This window comes from Podarcis raffonei, chromosome 7 (genome assembly GCF_027172205.1).
Source record: "Podarcis raffonei isolate rPodRaf1 chromosome 7, rPodRaf1.pri, whole genome shotgun sequence".
NCBI classification, from domain to species: Eukaryota; Metazoa; Chordata; class Lepidosauria; order Squamata; family Lacertidae; genus Podarcis; species Podarcis raffonei.
In genome coordinates, this window is record NC_070608.1 from 49,965,030 (window position 1) to 49,987,654 (window position 22,625).

General features: G+C 41.6%; 1 protein-coding gene across 4 annotated transcripts in view; it reads left to right on the plus strand.

Moving 5' to 3' along the window:
• The window catches only part of GNAL (G protein subunit alpha L), a 153,038-nt gene that overhangs the window by 103,898 nt on the left and 26,515 nt on the right, over positions 1 to 22,625 (plus strand). For all 4 annotated transcript variants that reach the window (XM_053396563.1, XM_053396560.1, XM_053396561.1 and 1 more), the window contains exon 5: positions 9,519 to 9,616. In XM_053396563.1, coding sequence (XP_053252538.1) covers positions 9,519 to 9,616 — 98 coding nt within the window. The remainder of the gene's footprint in view (positions 1 to 9,518; positions 9,617 to 22,625) is intronic.

Below are 22,625 nucleotides of genomic sequence, written 5' to 3' on the forward strand. Positions count from 1 at the left end.
AACAAATTGGCTCCTGAACACTGCAAACCCGGAAGTACCGTATTTTTCCGCGTATAGGGCGACCCCTATTTTGGGGGACTCCAAATTGAGGAAATGGGGGGAGATTGCCCAGAGTTGTTAAGCTTGGGGGGCGGATTGCTAACAGTTGCTCACACGCCTGACCACTGCTGCCAATTGAATGCATCAACAAAGCCACCAATCATCTGCCCGCTCACTACCAGCAGCCACCAGTTGCCTGCCCAATTGCCACAGCAGCCAACAGCAAACCTTGCAGCAGTCACCAATAATAATAAAAAACCTCTTCTTATACACGGGAAAATACGGGAAGTGTTCCGGTTTGCAAACGTTTTCCAGAAGCTGAACATACGACACAGCTTCCGATTGAGTGCAGGAAGCCTCCTGCAGCCAATTGGAAGCCGTGCCTTGGTTTTCGAACGGTTTTGGGAGTTGAACGGACTCCCGGAACGAATTAAGTTCAAGAACCAGGGTACTACTGTGTCTATGTTTGGTGATAAAGGGGGAGAAGCGTCTATGTCAGTTTCCCAGGCTTCTATTTTCAAGCTCACATTAATTTTGTCCCTTTCTAATAGGCTGGGTGTATTTGATTTCTTTTCTTTTCTTTTTTAAAAACGCCAAAAACTGCATGCAGTTGAGTGTCCAGTGTAGATGGATTCTAAGCTGAAACATTTCCTGTTCCTAACATTTATCATATCTATTCTCGTTCTTTGTTACTGAAAAAATGTTTTGCATGAAATATTCATCTAGTTTGTAAGAATAAAGTATTAAATGATGGCTAGTAATATTATCAAATGAACTTACTGGCTTCTGAAGAGCTATCTTCCTTAACAGTAATTAAGCAGTTACTGAAATCGAAAAGGTTTCAAATATAACTGAATTTCTGAATTGTTAATTTCTGCAGTGTTGTAACACTAAGCATCAGTGATACTTTATGTGCTTCAGGCTGCAAACCTATACATACTTTCCTGGGGAATAAGTCCCATTGAACTCAGTGAGACTTACATGAGAGTAATATATAGGATTGTAATGTAAAAGACGCTGAAAATGCTGTTCTTTCTTTGACTTGTAATAAAGATTATATGGGATTTTAATTAAATGAATGGAATTAATAAACTTTGTAAGAATTCTTGTTCCGACTGCCTAACTTTACTAACATTATTTGTGCACACAAAACTATTTACAAGACAGTAAGTTTTAGAGCTGGGAACTGATTAAAGCTTTGAGCTTGTAAATTATGCTTAAATATTTAATTAATTTAAACTCCCATTTTCAGTATGTATCCTGGCTTGAACCCCAAGAACCACAATCAGTTTTCTTCCAGGATCTCCTACCACTCTTCCACTGTCATGCCCTCATCTCTCTCTCCTCCGCCCTCCAAGCAAGTCCAGAAGGTTGGGCGATCCTCCAGAACAGCATTTGGTGCAGCATGGGGAACAGATTGACTAGATTGGTTTGTCTGGTGGATATGAACCTTGCTTACAGAGCAGGAAGTAGGATGTGCTTGCCCTTTTCTATGCCTTGTCAAGGGAGGATGTAAAATTCACTATTGCAAACTTCATAAAATAATGTCACAGACTGAAATGTGTAACAAAAACCCCCAATAACTTTACTTACCATTCTCCAAATTTTACTGTAGCTAAACTCAGAATAAGCACAGCTTTGGACTTCAATCCATTGACATTCCCTAGAATTCATGGGCCTTCCCTCCATCAATTTGGCTTCTACTGTTAGATAAATCTGCATATGCTCCTTTAGGGGAAGGGCAAAGCTCAGTAGTGTATCATATGTAGGGCGGGCCTAGGTGTGGCCCTCAGGGTCTTTTTGGCAGCCCTCAGCAACTTTTGATGCCCCCCCCCAAGCCCTCACACTGCTTTCCCAAAGCTGGATAAGGAGGTGCTGGACTTTGGGAAGGAGCTGTGGGGGTTCTGACAGGGTCCTAGAGTCCACCTTTCTCCTTCCCAAAGCCTTGTTAGCACTTTCCTAGCTTTGAGAAGGAGGTGGGAGAGCTAGGACCATGCCAGAGCCTTGAGCCTCCTTTCCAAAGCCTAGCGTGCATCGCCTAGCTGGCTTTCAAAAGGCAGCACAAAGGCCTGAAGGGGGGATTAAATTTTGCCCTCACTTCCCTGCCCTACATGACAAGGCAGTGTTCAGCCTATGGTTTCTGTGTCAAAGTACCGTATTTTTCCCTCTATAACACGCAGATTTTTTTCTCCTAAAAAGGAAGGGGAAATGTCTGTGCGTGTTATTGAGCGAATGTGTGGTCCCTGGAGCCGAAAAATCAGGCAAAAATGAAATCGCGCGTCACGGAGAAGGGAAACCTGAAAAGAGGAAGTGGCTGCTTTCCTGCATTCTGCCTCAGGGTCTTACTGCCCACCCTCCTCTGTTTCGTTGCTGTGTTTGCTCAAACGGAACAAAGAGCAGGGAAAGCCCCTCCCCTCCAGGGAAGCAGAGGGGAAAGCAGAGTGTCGTTCCTTCCTCTCTGTGCTCCGGTGCTGCTGAAAACATGCAGGTTTGAGAGAGAGAGAGAGAGAGAGAGAGAGAGAGAGAGAGCGCTAGCTGGCTGGCTTGGGTGGGTAGGTGGGGGAAAACTTTTGCCTTTCTTTCCTCCCTCCCGTTAAATCCCTCTCCTGCATTCTTAGCCAGCTGCTTCTCTGCACACCCCTCTCATCCTCCTTGTCCTTTCTTTGTTTTTCCTTCCCTCCCCACTTAAAATGTGGTTACAAAGCATAGATCCACATGGATCCTCAGGATCTTTGCATTGGGTCACCCCAAATTCACCATCAAATCACATAGCATGTCCATGGCTACAGCCTGCCCCCAAAAAATCACGCACCCACTGTTGCCTGGGGCTGCAATGGTGCAAAAACGTGGTTAGAAAGCATGGATCCACAGGAATTCTCAGGATTTTTGCATTGGGTCACCCCAAATTCACCATCAGATCACATGTCTGTGGCCACAGCATGAAGCACAAAAATGATGCATGCACTGTTTCATTCAGAATGTTTTTCCCCTTGTTTTCCTCCTCTAAAAACGATGTGCGTGTTATGGTCAGGTGCGTGTTATAGAGCGAAAAATACGGTACTCTGTGGCCCACTTGGTATGAAAAGTTGGGCCACCCTGCTCAATCGAAATGATCTCAAATGGAAGGAAATTATAATGACCTCTTCCTTAGGTATTGGGCTAGTTGACCAATTGGTCTGAATGTACAATTCCATATCTCTTACTTATGTATCACATTTCTAGGCTGTACTTCCTTTCAAGTTGCATACATTGGGTTGGTCCACTATTCCTCACAACAATCCTTTTGATGTCAGTTATGGAGATGGGATTCCAGTATACACTTCCACTGCAGCACACTATAGCTTTTATTTGTTGCAATAGACTGTGATGGCCAGAAACCATCTTGGCAAAAATTAAAACAAATTAATGGAGAATAGGTTTGTCTTTGAGCTATTGGACAGATAGATAAATGTACAGAGGCTGAATACCTCCAGTCACTACATGCTGGGTATAAACAAGGGATTACCATTAACATCATACCCTGCTTGTGAGCTGTCTAGAGGCATTTATTTTATTGACTACAGATGGAATAGTAGATTAGGGAGACCTTTGGGCTGATCCAATGAAGCTGTTCTTAAGTACCTATTAGAAATAAACACAAATGGTTTACTTGAGTGCCATCACCAATGTGTATGATTTCACACAGTGTATCTATGTTTAAATTCTGTAATCTATAATTATATACTTTGGTAAATCCATCCACATGCTTAAAAAATAGGATGAAGTTGCAAATAAATCTGCTTGCTGAAAGAGGAATGTAAAAGGACATGAAAATGAGCCCCTGTTCACAGGCTTATGGAGTAACAAAGGACAGTTGTGTGTTTTGTTTATGAAGGTGTATTACGTACAGAAATTATTTGTTTCATCAGACACTTGCAGTGGCATGGCATGGCAGTATTCTGCCAGGAGTTGATTACGTCATACCAGTCTCTTGGACCTACACAAATACATCCTGAGGAGGAAAGAGAGAACACTGTTTACTGACTCTCCAGGCTAATGTTTGATACATCAAATCACTTTTCTTAAAAGCTCATAGTACAATTCATCAAGTTGTTGATGTGATGAGATGTAATGGAAACAAAATGACCTTGCAAAGAATATGTAGAATATTTAGAAAATTAGGGAAAGGGCTACTTCTGTCAGTAGTGATAGCTTTCACTAATTAGCAAATGTAATTGCATGATTATTGCACACCTAGAAATTATTCTAGAAAAAAGGCCTGCTGGGGGTAAAGATAATCTTCTCCCAAGGGTTGCCCTCTTAATTAAGTGTACACTAAAGCAGGTGTACACAGAGACTTTGAACATCATGTTAAGCAGGTCCCTTGGCTTCTAACTTGGCTATTCCTAAATGAGTTTTAATGAGTGTTATGTCTCAGGTTGTGTGCTAATGAAGCTTTTGTTGTAAGTTGTGCTGAAAAATTAAGGGAGAGAGTTTATTTGCATGTTACAACCCTCTTTGTTTGTCTTTGTTGCTAGCTCAGTAGATGGGACAGTAAGCTGCTGTGTCTCCATAGCAAAATACTGTAAACTCCTTTGAACAAACCTGTACATGCAGCATTGAAAGGTGGCTGTGTTGAAGCCATAGGGGACATTTCCTGTCTTCTAAACAAAAGCATGATTATCATGGGAATCTGCTTGTTTGTTTGAAATATGAGTGTGTGAATATTTATTTTAGATTGTGTTTAATGCTGTGAAATATTTTAAAAGAGCAAAACATCCAAATCAAATATGACAAGGGATGCAGCAAATAGACTCTGAACTACGCATTTAGCATTGACATTTGATTATATTAAGCATTCTTCTTAGGAGAATGGCTATGGAGGAATTATGCCCTGTTCATTCATGGTCTGTTTGTCACTTTAATTTGGAGGAAGAACATGTAAGACCTATTTTCAGGTGCCTGTTTTCTGTGATGTAGGTGCCAGCAACCTGCCATAATGTATTTACCATGTCACTCAACTCAGTTGTTGTTGTTGTCACATTTAGGGGGCAATCCAATGGCAAGGTGAACCAGGTTGAACATCTTAGGATGCAGCAGATCTCTAGCTCAGTCAGCTGATTCCTGGCTCCTAAACCCTGGCACAGCCAATGATATACCAGCGTAACTTGCTAATCACAGATCAGTTGGCTGAGAAGAGTCCCCAAAAAGGGCATGGTGGGGGCAGGACCAGAGAGGGGAGACTTGAGCTGCATATGAAGCCTGTTCAGCTCAGTCACATGACCTAGCAACCTAGCATATTTTAGAGGCTTGTTTTCCCTCTGCCAAGCTTAGGCAGAGCAGCAGTAGCAGTCCTACTGCTGAACAGGGTTTTGATCTAGTGTAACTTTATGCCAACTTAATTTGCATTGTATTGCTTTACACCAGCTTCTTGTGTATAGGATTGCTTCTTAACCTCTCTTAGGCTAAATCATGTCTATGTTAAAAATGTCAAATGTTTGAGACAAATTATCACAGATTTTGAACTTTTTACCGTTCAGAAAAATAGCTATATTTTACCTCCATATTTTACCTCTAGGTGAGCAAACAATTTTAACACAAGAACTTCCTAAACAAAAGTCCTTGTGCCAAGAATTATTCAAGACAGAGAGCACTCCTGTATGATTTCTCTTCTTTTTATGACCATCTTAAGCATATCCGGCGCCGTGGTGTAAAGCTCCCTCTGGTGCCCCCCCCCTTTTCCCAGAGTTGTCGACCTTCTTTAGGGAGGCCGGCGCTGCTGGAGGAGGCAGGCAGTGGCTGGAGGGCAGCTCCTCCAGCGGGAAAGAGGCGGAGGCTGGACACGTCACCTCCTGGCTCAAATTGCCACTTTGTGCTATGGTGGCCACAGCAGATGGAGGCTCCGGGCGCGGCATGTGGAGGCGGGCGAGGGCGGCGAGCTGATGCCGTGAGGAGCCGCATCCAACCTCCGCCTCTTCCTTGGCACCCTCCAGAAATTGGTACCCTGGTGCCTCGCGCCACTAACTTCTATGAGTAAGACGTCCTTGATAATCAGTCATGGCTGCCCACCAGATTTCATCACAATCTTTAAAAATACACTCACTTTTAAAGTAAATGCATAGGTTAATGGACAAGTTTTCCTCCTTCAAAAAATAGGTTCTTGTAGGAATAGTGACTTTCTGAGCATTTACAGGTGCTGTCCAACTTCAATGCCACCAGCCCAGCCAGCCTGGTCAGTGATCAGGAATGGCATTTAGAAATGGGGGTGGTGGTGGTGATGATGATTATGTACTCTATGTGCAATTATTTGAATGTTGAATAAGTTTGTTCCTAATTATAAGAAGGGAAAGACAGTTTACTGTAAAATAATAAACAGTGCAGTGCCTTAATAAATCTCTGGGAAGAACTATACAGTACTCAGGACATAATTATTGCATACTCTTGTTGTACGCTGAGGATGTTTATGAGCAATACTAAAGCATCTGCTCTGAGCTGCAAAAAGTCTAAATTAGGAAATGTGAGAGTTTACCAAGTCCAGCATTTTTCAGAGTTCTGACTAACATAGTAGGAGAGAGAAGACACAGTCCACATAGTTCGAGGCGGATTGCTGCTTAAAGTTAAAATCAGTTTGCACACTTCTAAGAGGATTTCCTGCCAAACTGAGTGAAACGAGACTTTTAAGTGACTGTACTTTCAACCTTGTTGTTTATTAATTCAGCCACGTGAATCCTTTAACAAGTAGTTCTTCTATCCTAATGCCTGAGGTTTACCTATTGTCAAAAATAACACTGTTGAATGGGCATGTTTCCTGAACTGTCATTCTTTGTTCCAAGGGCAGGCTCCTTTTCATACTGAGCTGGAAAAAAGTGTGGCTTTTACTATCTTGAGGGCCAGTCGGATCAGCCCTACCCATTTCTTTTCTGTTCGGACATTGTTCTTTTGTGATGGCCCTTGGCTAAACAAACTGATTAATTATACACTGGTAACTTTTCTGTGCTTAAAGCTCACAGATCAAGCCCAACCTTTTATTTAGCTCAGCTCTTCCTAGGTGTTTAACCTATGTTCCCCATCCAGCATGGTCCTTCTAAAAAACAAAAACAATTATTTTTCCTTCTGAAACACTTGCCTACTCAACACTTCTCAACCTCCTGGTTCCCGCCCAGGACTCTACCCTTCCACCTTGTCAGGGCGCAAACCCAGGGCGCAAACTAACAAATCACCTCCTCAAATCTCACAACAAAGAGAGTTCATGGAACCTGCTGACCATAGTCTCTCTAGGCTTGCTTTTATGGGCTTTTTGTAGTTGAAGAAAACATTAGCTATCTTATGTTCACCTGAGGAAAATCTGCTTTTTAGAAGTACTTTTATCAATTTAAATTTCACCTGTGGTGTGAAAGGACAGTCATAGTTAAAAAGAGAAAAAGCAGCCACAGCAGTGTTTTTTAAAGGATTTTCCAAAGTGGTTTAGATTTCAGTCTGCTGCCTGATCATATACCAAGGCATTACTGATCAAACATGTTTGATCATGTTCAACACAGAATAAATCAAAACAACAAAGCATTGTTAAAAGGGATGTGATTTTAAAATGGTACGGAGTTAGAGAATTTGCCTCTAGTCAGACACAAACGAACACCTAAGTCAGAATTTTAATAGTTTGAAATGTCTTTTGCTAACATAGGTATGCAAGCATTTGAACCTTTCCAAGTGATGGTCTCCTCTTCTGAGTGGAATATTTTATTCTGTTTTTAAAATCAATAAATGTTTACTTTCTAGTGAATTGATTAATTTTCCATAGAATTCTGACACTTGGATAAACTAATATGAGCACATCCTTTCAAACCATTTTAATTTTTTTTAAAAATCTAGCAACATCTATGTGCACTGCATTTTTTCCCTTTTGTTTGAAGCAGGAAGTCATTTTGGAGCTGAAGGTAATGAAATTCTTGAGACCTGATCTAATGAGTAATATGTAAAAAGAATTTTTCCTTACTAAAAACCTCCCTAGTTGTCTCTCCCCACCCCACCCCACCTTTCTTTTTCAAGAACCTGTTAACTTTAAAGTAACATCCCACCTTCTGCTAGGACCTATGTATGACTCAGGGTGAAGTTATATTTTAAATGGAAATTGTGATAGACAGCACCTATAATTACAGCAATTTTTTATCTGGCTGTTTGAACTGTCAAGCTAGTCATTGAGTGCATAAAGTGCTAGAAACGGTACAGGAGGTTTATACATACATTAAATTAATCTTTCAGAGCAACTTGACTATTTAAAGCTGAAATATAGAATTCAGAAACATTTCCAAGACATTTCTAAAAAGAGAAGGGATAGAAGCAAACTTGTTCTTTCATATTTTATTTGTGTTGATTCACATGACCAACTTTATTTTATAATTGCGTATGTTTGAAGTTATTAACAGTATCACATATTAGCTGTCGTAAATAGTAATGTGAATGCAGTATTCATCAAGAACCATTCTCTTTATCATCACCTGATTGTGTGAATTAGCTCTTCAGAATGATGCATGTCATAATTTGCATATACAGAAAATATCCATGTTAGTCCGACTCAGAGTAGACCCATGACAAGCTTTCTTCTGAATAAAAGCTAGTTGAATGCAACCAACAGTATTACATATGCTGATGATTCTGTTTTTTGGAAACCCAGGGGGAATTTCTTTTTTGAAGGTGCCTTTACATAATAAAGAATCCAAAGTAAAAACTTAACCTGAGAGGAGGCTAGCTTCAGATCTTACCCAAGCTCTTAAGTGGTGTGCTTTGTCTGTGAAGTACAGGCAACCCCTGATTTGCTCAGAGGTTGCATTCTGGGTCATTGCGTGCCTGCATGAAATCACATGCAATTGAAACACCCCGTTCTGCCCTGTTCTGCTTCCTCTCCTGTTCTGCCCTTTTAGTGACTTTTTAATGACGTTTCTGAGTCACTTCCAGGTTCAGCGCTGTGTGCGTGTGCACACATATCAGTCTCACCTAAGACCGGGGGGGGGGTGTCCCTGCATTTGATACCTCCCTCCAACCCATTTAAGTTTGAAAGCCCGTCCAAAATGAGCAAGTGAAATGATGTGTGTATCTTTTTCAATCGTAACATAAACAGGTCAAATAAATTAAAACGGTATACAACTTTTTAAAACCACAAAGAGGTGTCACATTAAAGATTTGATTTTGCTGCAAAACATATGCATGGCTACGCTCCAAAGGTTGTTGTCCTTTACAATAAAATTTAAATTCCGAAGTTGAGATATGGCTCAGTTCTTTTAGGCAGAGAGCATAGTATCCTGCTTGCGGTTTACCAGTATTGTAACTTCTTCCATTTTTGAAAGGGTGCAACAACAAAATATTGGGGGGGGGGGACACAGTATGTTGGGGAGCTTCCTGGACTCCTTAAGAAGAGTTTAGTTGATTATATCTCTTTCTATATAAATATGAGTCATAATTCAAATACTACATCAAAATTAATATGTTATCACATTTCCAATTTTCAGGAATTCTTTGAACACGCAAAAAAGCTCTGGGACGACGAAGGAGTAAAGGCATGCTTCGAGAGATCAAATGAATACCAGTTGATTGATTGTGCACAATAGTAAGTGCTTCTTACAAAACAATGTACTTGTGTAAGCCTGAAAACCAGCATTCTAAATTTATGATTGGAGGCCAGTGGAAACTTACAGAAAGCATTTTTGTTTTGCTTTGTGTTTGAGGGAGGTGTTTTTTTCACAGGAAAGGGAATGTTCCTCATACACTACACCTGATTTATTATGGCCATGTCTCCTCTCTCAAACCTCACTTACAGTGACTGCTCCTCTCACTCAGTCCACCAACTATATAATCTACTCCATGTTTTAGTTATACAGTATCCCCATTCCAAAGTAAATATCAGCTTATCTAATACATAACATTTGGTGGGGTGCAAGTTGTTACAAAACTTACCGTTCTTTTAAAATCAATATTATAATGAAATACACACACACTTTAAAGACTTAGAGCCTGATCCTGCCAAAGTTGACTACTTTTCAGTCCTACTTATTTCAATAGCTGAGAGTGATGCACATACTTGGAACTCCCCAGCTGTAAACTGTGGAACTTAAATGTGCTTAATTTGGACTGGAACATAACTATGCGTAAGGAACCAAGTTGATATGTTTCCCCCTCTGCTAATCAATACTAATTTATTATATTTGTTCGATGGGGCATTTTGGTGCTTGCTTTCATTTATGTGATATGTATCCATTTTTTGGCGGGGGATGCGGGTGGCGCTGTGGTCTAAACCACAAAGCCTAGGGCTTGCCGATCAGAAGGTTGGTGGTTCAAATCCCCGCAATGGGGTGAGCTCCCGTTGCTCAGTCTCTGCTCCTGCCAACCTAGCAGTTCGAAAGCACATCAAAGTACAAGTAGATAAATAGGTACCGCTCCAGCAGGAAGGCAAACGGCGTTTCTGTGCGCTGCTCTGGTTCGCCAGAAGTGGCTTAGTCATGCTGGCCACATGACCCGGAAGCTGTGCGCCGGCTCCCTCGGCCAATAAAGCGAGATGAGCGCCGCAACCCCAGAGTCGTCCGCGACTGGACCTAACAGTCAGGGGTCCCTTTACCTTTATCCATTTTTTCAATAATATCCTATTTTTAAGAGCTTGAATAAGAATAAAACTTGAGGATCAGCTTTTTCCTTTCAGCTCATCTGAATTTTGTTTAAGTAAGAGTCAGGTTAGTATATAATAGAGGATTTATGATAAATGGAAAAAACTTGGAACTAGGCAGGATATTTCACTTGGTTATGTGTGCTTTTAGGTATATCTTTGACAAAAACTTGACACATTTTTCCCTCTAACTAAAACAGTTATTCCATTCGCTTATACTGAACACTGGAAAAATGATATCATGCCAGAAAGACAGTATTTTGAAATATATATACTGTAATAAGACATGGTCCACAAAAAACCAGCATATAATTACCATCTATAATTTTGGGGGAAGTGTTGGGTTTTATTTGGGGATGGAGTTGAAGTGGTAAATTTTGATCTGTTTTGGAAGATAGGTGCGGTACTCTATAAACACATAAATAATTCTCTATGAGGAAATGATTATACATTTAAAGAAGGGGTACAAAGAAAGTAGTTTGGGATCTACTTGCAGATCTCTTGGTGATTTGTAATAGATTTAGAAGATCAAGATTTTTGATTCCCGGTTATTTAACAAAAGCAACATATGAAAAAGGCTCCTCCACTCCAAATTAGGCCAGTGAAATCACCAAAGCTTGGATGGGAGCCACGAGAGGATTTCTGGGTGGCAAGAAACATGAACTTTGTTCTGGTATTATAAACAAATTCCTGGACTGAGCACGTGCTCAAAGATACTACATTCTTTAATTCTAAGGGTATGTCTGGCTCCTATTCCTTAAAAAAAAAATTTGAAGGAAGACGTTACTCTCTCCCTCCTGAAAAACCCCCAAACCATAAAGGATTCCTCCTTGGTAAGAACGGTTAAATAAGTGACCAGTTCAATCCTCCTTCCCCTCAGAAAAGAATAAATCAGTCGAAGGCATTGTACAGAGCAATATAGCTTGACGCAAATAAAAAATATAGCATCAACACATTTCTAGAAACCTCATGGGAAAAGGAGGCTTTTCCAGTTTCACAGCAATTCCACCCAACATACATCTTTGTCAGCTCTAGTCCTTGTCCCAAAGCCTGAGAAATGCCCAGTCATTCCTGCTGTGGCTCTGTGCTCTCTAATATAAATCACAAACGTGTTATAATAGTCCAGTGTTGGTTATTATTCTTTCTGCAGCCTCAGTTTGAAAGACAGTTTCTCACCCATTGCAGTATTCCATTATTTTTCACTTCAGCATGGTTGGTGAAGCTTCCAATTTTAGCATAAAGCAAAGTAGATCCTGAAACTCTGAAGAAAGCATGTCCCTGATTTAAAGCTACTTACATCCAGGTCAAATAATCATTAATTTTTTTCAAAAATAATAATATAAGGTACCCCCTTTTGGAGGGAGAAAGGCAGGGTTTCCACCTCTAAATAATTAAATGGGTGACAAGTTATCATTCTAATATTATAGTTTGTTGTCATGAGATTTACCTCAATGGCATAATGCATATTTCTGTCTTACTGCAGACGAAACACAACTTTAGGTATCGGGGTGGTTTTAAGCCATGGTTTATATCTGGGACCCCCAAAGTAGCCCTCATGAAATGCCTGTAAAGCCTCCCTATTCTCCTGGCCCCACCCACTTTTCCAGGAGATACCTTTTCCTCTTCCTTTGGAAGTGGGAAGGTAGGGGGCAGCTTCAGTTCTGAAAACAAGGAGAGTTGAGATGCTGAAGGAATGTTGGCCCTTCCTACTCCTCCTTTCAGCTTTCCAAACCGAGATCCACACCTCAGCAGAACACAGAGCTTATAGGGAGCAAAGCCTCATGAAAGAAAAAAAGAAAATGGTAATAGGTGAATAGAGAAGAGCCAATGTCTGGAAGAGGGCTGGTGGGCAGCATAAGGAGGGAGAGATAGCAAAGAATATTGTATATTTGCTTTCTCCCTCCTCTCCAGGATCTAGTGGGTCTGTGTTTGTATGTTTTTCCTCCTTTCTAAGATCTGGAGGTCTGTGCTTGGTTTTATTCCCCATCTCTGTCTAAGCGGAGGGGGGGGGTCATCTTTGTTTTACATTCCCTCCTTTCAAGGTTTGGCTTTGTCTGTATTGGTGGGAGTTTGGTTTTCCCCCACTTCTCTAGGGTCTGTGTGTCCTTTTCCCCTTCTTACCTGCTTGCCTTCTAATGCCCAAACTCCTTCCCCAAACAGAGCAGTGGGAGTGAGAGGGGCACTGTGGCCCCCACAGCAGCCATTTTGTGACTGGACAAGCCCCTCATTGCAGCAGTTTCGAAATGACACCTGCAACATTTGAAAATTCCAAACATGCCCATGAACCCAGATAGACTGGTCCATCCGTCCCCCCCCCAAAAAAAAACCCCAAGAGACCCAGTTATACTTTTGATAACTTTGAATATTTTGATAGGATCTGACAGCAGTCTTTCAATTTGGTAAAATGGCAGAGGCAGCATAAAAGGGCAAGAAGTTTGCATCAAGTTCAAAAAGCCACAGGAATCATACAAAAACTGTGTGACTATGTAGATGATACAGTAGGTCAGTGTAAGCAGGAATTTATATAAGAGATACTTCCCTTCATTTACATGGCAGCCTGCTGTCTATATTAGCTACCTTTCCATTAATGAACTGCCTGCTTAAATGCTAGTTTGTAGTAATTGGGCATAATTGACAAGATGTTTATTGTCATTGTGTTCCCGTCATCATTTTTGTTCTTAAAAGACCCAGTTCAGAAAAGAACGGAGATTCTTTGGTCATCTTAAAGACAAACAGTTGAATTGTAGCCTAAGCTTTAGTTTTCATATCTTAAGAAAAGTTATATTTGCTGTCCTCATCAGCAAGGAGTGGAGTATTCTTCCCACTGTTCCTGCTGGTGCTATGACTGCAGCTTATTGAGCTGTTGTGTTGTTCCATGGCACTCTGTTTCAAGACAGAGAGCAGTTCTCAGAACTGGCTGAGATAATTGGAAAGAATATGTTGTTGGCCCTTCTGGGAATTACAGAAGAGTCCATACAGCACATACGATACTTTAAAAAGTTAACTTTTCTCCTGATTGTTGCTAGGTTAGAGATCGTGCACTGTTGGAACATATTTGAAGGACTCTCGATTGATGCATGATATAACTAAAGTGTGGATGAATATGCTGGCTTGCCGTGGCAGAGAAACTGACTTGTCAAATTAGAGCAGCCAAGGAGACAGTAAACATCAATTTCTTTTAAGCAGATTGTTCATATTACATGTCAGATGGGAAAGTCAAGTGAGATTATTGCTATTAGCATGGCACCAGTTCCTCTTACAATTTAGGTACAGTGGTACCTCGGGTTACAAACGCTTTGGGTTAAAAACATTTCGGATTACAAACTCTGCTAACCCAGAAGTAGTACCTTGGGTTAAGAACTTTGCCCCAGGATGAGAATGGAAATCGCGCGCCAGCAGTGCAGCAGCAGGAGGCCCCATTAGCGAAAGCACGCCTCAGGTTAAGAACAGTTTTGGGTTAAGAACGGACCTCTGGAACGAATTAAGTTCGTAACCTGAGGTACCACTGTATCTCCAAACCCGCCCCCCCGAGAGCTCTGGCCAAGCTTTTAGCCTACTGATCTTCTCAGACATAGTTTTCCTGGCTTGGTAAACCATGGTTTTAGCAAGCTGAGAATGACCATTGAACCTTCACACCTCATTCTCCCCAGTCACCTTTCCTCCCACTGTATGCCTGTTTTAGAACTGTGATTATGGTTTGGTGCTGCTGTGAGCTTTGTTGTATTGATTTTGTTTTCTGTTGCTGGTTTTCTGTTATATTGGATTTTGTGCTGTATTGGTTTTTATCAATTTATTATCTTGTTTTATGTTGATTTGTGTTTATTTCTGTTAGATGCTCTCCAGGGAACTTACCTTATTGGGTAGCATACAAATATTGTAAATAAGTAATTCTTTAAATCAGATTCTGGCTTCATGTTGGCTTACTAACTAAAACAAGAAGCTCTAGCTAAGGCTGTTTTGTACCGAGCACTTCCTGCGGCATAGACACACTTTGGTTGCGTTCATACAACAGTTTATTTCAATTCTTCAATGTTTCCCTAACTGTTAATTTCATTATTATATTTGAGCTTCCACGTGACATAAAAGCCACATCTGGAAAACTAAAAATCCATTTGCAGCCACCTTAACCCAAAAAATTGCAGTAGTAACGTGATGAAATTTGGGGTAGTATACCAGTATACAGTTCTTTTCCTGCTTTGTTTGTTTGTTTGTTTGTTTGTTTGTTTGTTTGTGGGGGAACAGAAGCATATATGTGCTGAAATGCTTGGGGAGTAGCCATAATGTCCAGTGATGTTCATTTTTGTGTCATAGCATGTCCACTGATGTGAATGAAATTTAGCGTCATATGCAGGGATTCTGTAGCAGTAGATTTCCTTTATTGGCATAGGTATGTGTGGATGACCTTTGAGGTCCATTTTGTCTCTACAATGGGCGGCATATGAAAGGAGGAGGAAGAGGAGGAGGAGGAGGAAGAAGAAGAAGAAGAAGAAGCTGCTGCTTCTGCCTGCTATTTGACAGTAGACTGTCAGTAAACAAAGCAGTAAATGTCAAAGAGCAATACTGAGATTGGAGATAAGCCACTGGGTGCTCTTCAAAAGGCAGAGGTGGAAAAAGGCATTTGGTAGAAAAAGCTTCAGCCTGCACTTTAAAGGATGGCAGACTGGGGCTTATTTCTGATCTTAGCACTGTAGGAGCACAGCACTAAGCTCAGGAATAAGCTTCTGTCTGCTGCCTTTTAAATAAGCATGAACTTGGCTTGAACTTTGAATTTCCTGATGACAGCACTGCCCACCTTCCAAAATGGCCTGTGGCTAATGGGCCAGTTTCAGATCCAGCCATCAGGCCTGGTTCGATTTCCCAATGCTCAGAACAGAAAAGTTACTTTTTTAAAAGGCTGGTGCATTTTAAGAATAAAGCAAATTGCTTGGAATACCTGGACTTTGTTAGGTAACTACTTGCCCAGGTTAAATATCATATCATTTTAAACAATATTTATATTATTTCTATAATATTTTTTTTATAACTTGTAGATGATTCCAGTTCTTAGCAAATTAACTCCAATTTTGCTCCTGTTTAAACTTCTAGACTCAGTTCATATCAATGGTTCACTGGCATGAATTCAAAACCATTTTTGTAGGGCGATTCATTGTTTTTCATTTCCTGTAAAATTAGATGAGCGGCCAAGGCAAGGTTTAGCTATTTTTAGATTCAGCAGTAATTGTAGTAGAGAAAACTGGCCAATTATCACGTGGCTGACAGTATCACAGGGAACATCCCAGCACTGTGTTGTAAACAAAGACTACCAGTATCAAAGACGAGCTTATGGTATAGAGAACAAGGCTACCAGACAGTTATGGAAGGGAGGATGGGTACTATTGCATACTATTATAACGATAAACAAAATTTCAGTCGGTTGTATTCAGCTGAGTTAGGCCACAGCTACTCCATACATTTAAAGCAATACAGTGGTACCTTGGTTCTCAAACGTAATCTGTTCCGGAAGTCCGTTCCAAAACCAAAGTGTTCCAAAACCAAGCCATGCTTTCCCATAGAAAGTAATGCAAAACGGATTGATCCGTTCAAGACCCCTAAAACAGCAATTTAACATGAATTTTACTATCTCTAATGAGACCATTGATCCATAAATTGAAAGCAATAATAAAGGTAAAGGGACCCCTGACCATTAGGTCCAGTCGTGGCCGACTCTGGGGTTGTGGAGCTCATCTCACTTTATTGGCCAAGGGAGCCGGCGTACAGCTTCTGGGTCATGTGACCAGCATGACTAAGCCGCTTCTGGCAAACCAGAGCAGCGCACGGAAACGCCGTTTACCTTCCTGCCAGAGCAGTACCTATTTATCTACTTGCACTTTTATGTGCTTTCAAACTGCTAGGTTGGCAGGAGCAGGGACTGAGCAATGGAAGCTCACCCCGTCATGGGGATTCGAACCGCCAACCTTCTGATCGGCAAGTCCTAGGCTCTGTGGTTTAACCCACAGTGCCACCTGCGTCCCGAATAATCAATGTACTATACTATAAAATAAATAAGACAGAATTGTAGATGATAAATAAAATTATTCTTATTTTCTTACCTGCAGTGATGATAGTCATAGTTTGGATGGAAGGCTTATCCATTTCCGCAGTCACACAATCAATTAATTAATCAATCAATCAATCAGTAGCTGAACTGGGTTCCACACAGTCATAAAAACAAATGAACCGAAAAAGCCTCAAAAACAAAAACGCAAAATAAATAGCAAAAAATAAAAGCGCCAAACTTAATCCATTGCGGAAGTCCGTTTGACTTCCGAAATGTTTGAAAAGCAAGACACAGCTTCTGATTGGTTCAGGTGCCCCAGGAACAATATCCGACAGCCGCATCAGACGTTCGGCTTCTGAAAAACGTTCGAAAACCGGAACACTTACTTCCAGGTTTTGGCATTTGAGTACCAAGGCGATTGAAAACCAAGGTACCACTATATTATACCACCTTAACGGACACGGCTTCCCCCCAAGAATTCTGGGAATTGTAGTTTGTTACGAGTGCTGAGAGTTATTAGGATACCCCTTCTTTCCCTCACAGAGCTACAGTTCCCATTCTTGTCTGGGAGGAGGCATTAATTGATAAACCAGTGGGAATTATTTTAAACTATTTGGATTTGCCTGTGTATACATGTGTGTGTGTGTGTGTGTGTGTGTGTGTGTGTATAATTGTCAGCCACAACAAATCTAAATAGCCCTTTATGTTTACATCAACCACCTCATTTCCAGTGTGCAATCTTTGGAGTATGCAGCAACCCTTGTAACATTTTTCTTTGTAATCTCTAAAGAAAAAATGCTGCTTTGAAAAAGTTGGTATTTTGTGCGTTTGCGCACACACATACACAAATTCCTATGTTAAAATTATGTGGTTTTTAAAACATCATCATTGCTCTTTATGACATGCTTTCTGATTTAAAGTTAAAGCTCTCCTTGCCATTTCTCTCTCTTTATTCTTTGTTATGGAAGTTGATTGTTAATCCCACTTCACTTCTACTTGTCCTGTCACTGTCACCTGGGAAAACACATTGTTTCCTGCTGAATCGAAACAGATGTCAATAGGATTTTCTGTGGATTGGCATTGGATTTGATTCAGCGATAATCGGTGGGTTTTCCCAGGAAAAGCTGTGTGACAAATGAAAAACCATTCAGACCTATGCCTAGAGAGCACGGGACAAGCAGAAAGCTTTCTAGGCATAGGTCAAGTGGAAGTGTAGATAAGCCTTAAATATCTATAAACTTTTTGCAAATGAACTTTCAGGATTTCATCTACCCCATTATATCTACCTCCTAGGAACCCTTAGGAAAATGTTGGATATCTCTGTTTAAATAAAACTACTTTCCAGATGTATAGACATTTTTCATATATATTCTGCTTGGTTACTCCTGTTCTGCGAAAAGAGAGCTAATTCAACACCAGACGAAGGTTAGATAAGAATAATCACTTCACCTTTTCCTCTGTGAACACAACACCCTGTAAAAAAATGTGAGTTAAAAATTAATGTTAAAGGAGAATGAATAGCTAATGCTAACATGTTGGAGGGATGGTGGGTGGCTTTGATAATTCACAGGCAGAACAGGAGGACAGATTCTACACAAGAATGTAAGCTTCTAAACCTTAGCACCCCCCCCCCCGGCTTCAGTACACAAAGAAATCAAACGTAATTAAATTTCTTTAAATTCAGTAACTAGTCCTTATTTTTATGACACGATCAATTCAAATTAAAAAAACAGAATTTCACGATTGGCTTTTTAAAAAGAAGAAAACAATGTATGTAGATTTTAATAGTTCAGTTATATAGATATTACAGAAGAGTAGGCCAGAGGAGGGGGTTAAATCCCTGGAGGGGAAGGTTGCTGTGGAAACAGAAGCACTGTCAGTCATGGGTTTACTGAGAAGGGCTTAGGTGAAAAAGTGGTTTAAAATTGGATAACTTGGTATGTAAAATCCACTGTTATTTAACTAAAATGGATATCATTTCCCTGTTGTGATATGAGCATAAGGAAAGCCATATTTGATCTATCTAGTTCAGCATCCTTATTCCACAAACTTATTCCCAATTATCTGTCCATTTTCTCACATGCGCACTCCCCATTCATCCATCATCCATTTATTCTTCCTTACACACATACCACTCACCCATGTTCACACACAATGTGGATCACCACATTTTGTTAGCAATTCTTGTTAACTAAGCATCTAAGCAGCCGTCCTTACCGCCTTAATCAGTGGCTCGCTTTACTAGAAGTAATAATAATAATAATAATAATAATAATAATAATAATAATAATTTATTATTTATACCCCGCCCATCTGGCTGGGCCTCCCCAGCCACTCTGGGCGGCTTCCATAAAAACCAAAAATACAGTAAAATATCACACGTTAAAAACTTCCCTGAACAGGGCTGCCTTAAGATGTCTTCTGAATGTCAGGTAGTTGTTTATCGCTTTGACATCTGCTGGAAGGGCGTTCAACAGGGCGGGCGCCACTACCGAGAAGGCCCTCTGCCTGGTTCCCTGTAGCTTTGCTTCTCGCAATGAGGGAACCGCCAGAAGGCCCTCGGCGCTGGACCTCAGCGTCCGGGCAGAATGATGGGGGTGGAGACGCTCCTTCAGGTATACTGGACCGAGGCCGTTTAGGGCTTTAAAGGTCAGCACCAACACTTTGAATTGTGCTCGGAAACGTACTGGGAGCCAATGTAGGTCTTTCAAGACCGGTGTTATATGGTCTCGGCGGCCGCCCCCAGTCACCAGTCTAGCTGCCGCATTCTGGATTAGTTGTAGTTTCCGAGTCACCTTCAAAGGTAGCCCCACGTAGAGTGCATTGCAGTAGTCCAAGCGGGAGATAACCAGAGCATGCACCACTCTGGCGAGACAGTCCGCAGTCAGATAGGGTCTCAGCCTACGTACCAGATGGAGCTGGTAAACAGCTGCCCTGGACACAGATTTGACCTGTGCCTCCAAAATGACTCCCAGGCTGCGCACCTGGTCCTTCAGGGGCACAATTACCCCATTCAGGACCAGGGAATCCTCCACACCTGCCCGCCTCCTGTCCCCCAAAAACAGTACTTCTGTCTTGTCAGGATTCAACCTCAATCTGTTAGCCGCCATCCATCTTCCAACCGCCTCCAGACACTCACACAGGACCTTCACCGCCCTCACTGGTTCTGATTTAAAAGAGAGGTAGAGCTGGATATCATCCGCATACTGATGAACACCCAGCCCAAACCTCCCGATGATCTCTCCCAGGGGATGCATGTAAATGTTGAAAAGCATGGGGGAGAGGACAGAACCCTGAGGCACCCCACAAGTGAGAGCGCAGGGGTCTGAACACTCATCCCCCACCACCACTTTCTGAACACGGCCCAGGAGGAAGGAGTGGAACCACTGTATGACAGTGCCTCCAGCTCCCAGCCCCTCAAGACGGTCCAGAAGGATGTTATGGTCGATGGTATCAAACCATGAAGTGAGCTGTTTGTGCGTTAATGGTTTGATATATTGCTTTGTAAGGATCACTCCTAATCTCCCGGTCAAAATGTTATAAGAAAAAATAGTTCAACAGCCTTCAGAAGAAGATGCTCAGGAGAAGAGTAGAGAAGGAAGCTTGTGTGGTTGGACTGGGATCATTAAGCATCATAACATGTAGTTTACCCTTGAGTGAAGCTTTTTCTTTTATCAATTGCAGTTCCCCAACCCCTTATGAGGATGCTCAAGGCACTCTGGGAGGGAAAGGGAGGAAGGGGCAGTCTTGCTGTGTGAACAAAAGTTAACACGCACAGTGTTTGATATAACACATATTCTGTGTTTGTTTGTTTGATATATCTATAACCCACCATTTAGGACAACTCACTGTAAGGTAGTTTAACAAATTAAAAATTCTAAACTATTATATTATCAATTAAAACCATAAACTATTCTGAAATATTTAATCATGATTTCAACAACAAAGAAAAGCAAATAAAAAGTAAGACTGGAATAATAGGGATAAGAATAGAAATCTGGAAATCTTAATGTAAGGAAAGTAAATAAGGATCTGGAGAGAAATCTGTGATGGCTTCATGTTCGGAAAATGTCATGGTTAAGTTAGGTCATGTTGACACTACTTACTCCTTTTGTTGCATTCTCTCTTCTAGTGATCATTTTAGTGAAATAATCAACATTATGTTTTTAGCACGAAAGAATTTATCTCTTATTAACAAAGTATAAAAATTGTCTTACTACTAGAACAGTCTTGCAGTTCTCATATGCTAGTGGATTGTGCTCTCAGAAAGAGAATAATAAACAGAAGCACAGATAAAAGCCAGTTGGAAACTTCCCCTATCCTGGCCCCATCTGACTTAGTTTTTACATTCATTGTGCTTTATTAATAATTCTGCCGAGAAGAGACAGATGAAATTTGAACCGAGGGTAGAGCAAACTGAGATCCACACATGTAAACACAGCATTGTTTGTTTCAAAATGTTATTCAGTATTTATTTGATTGTGACTTTTTTTTATTTGAATAACAAAACTTAAATGTTGTCAAATATATATACAGTAAATAGCAACACCCTCATTTTAGCCCTTTCCTGTACCACACCAGTAATTATCTATTGGTCATCAGCTTGTAACTAGTCACCACAAGTGAGCCCTGCAACAAAATGTTGTGCTGTGCCCTTGGTGTGTGTCCCGCCATTGTGTATATATTTGGGGCATTTATTTATTTATTTATTTATTCATTTATTCATTCATTCACTTTCACTCTGCTATTCTTCTTTCTGCTGTGCTGTTCACTAGCACATGCTCTCTCTCTCTCTCTCTCTCTCACACACACACACACAGTCTCTCTCAAATTTTGTGTCCTATGTTGCATCCCTTGAAGAAGCATTTCTTCTTTGGCTGGTGAGCTGCTCTGTGCTTCTCTGAATTTGGGAGTGTGTGCTCTATAATCCTTTTTTTGAAAGAGCTCTCCAATCTGGCTCTTTGAGGGTTGAACCCAGCCCCTTAAACTTCCTCTCCTATGGGAGATCCTAGAGCAGGGGTGGGGAACTGGAACCTGTGGCCTTATAGATGATTTTGCACTGCAGCTCCCATCATCCATTGGCATAGGGCTGATGTGAGTTGGAGTCCAACAACCTCTGGGGGCCACAGGTTTCCCACATCGTCCTGGAGCAAAGGGAATGGAAACCATCAAGGGAGAGCATGATACTGGCACCCACATACACATTCTTCTTCTAGCCATTTTAGTGGGGTTGGACCCTGTAATGGTTATAGGGGTTGCTCGTGCGTAAGTTGCTGCCACTCCTGGCTAGGTTGCCTGGTTAAACCTTTTCTGTCTGGACAGCCCTTCACTTCGTGGCTGTTTCAGTCGCTAGCAGAATCCGTCAGTGGGCGTTTCTTGAACTTCTTCCAGCAAAGAAGTTCTTTGACGCCAAGTCTACGCCTACTTTCCCTGCGCGGAAGTTCTAGCACCACTTCTATGGCTATAGCTGCCCTGGGAGGGTCTGGCTGGGGCACTTCTATTGGTTGCTGGCCTGGCTGCTGTGCCCGCTGATTGGCAGCCAAGCGTTGGCGTTTCCCTGTGCCTGCCCCTTTTCCCCCTCCTCCTCACAGCCAGCAGCTCCCACCATCCCTTGCCAGGCCTTTCTTTGAGGGCAGACCCTGGCAAAATGTCCTGGCCGTTGGCAGAGGAAACACTTCTTGGTGGTTTTCCAATCCTTTCCCTCCCTCTTGCGACCTTCACTGGAGTTTGAAACCTCGCACGCGCGCGCCATCTATTTCCATTGGCTCAGCCGGCTGGGAAGGCTGCCTCGGCATTTCAGGAATGCGGTAGTCATGGCAACGTTCCCCTCTCCCTTCACGCTTCTCCTGAGCCCGCGCTTCCTGTCTTACTCGAGTCACAAGCACAGCCTTGGTCAGCTGATCCATCGACTGCGGGCGGGGC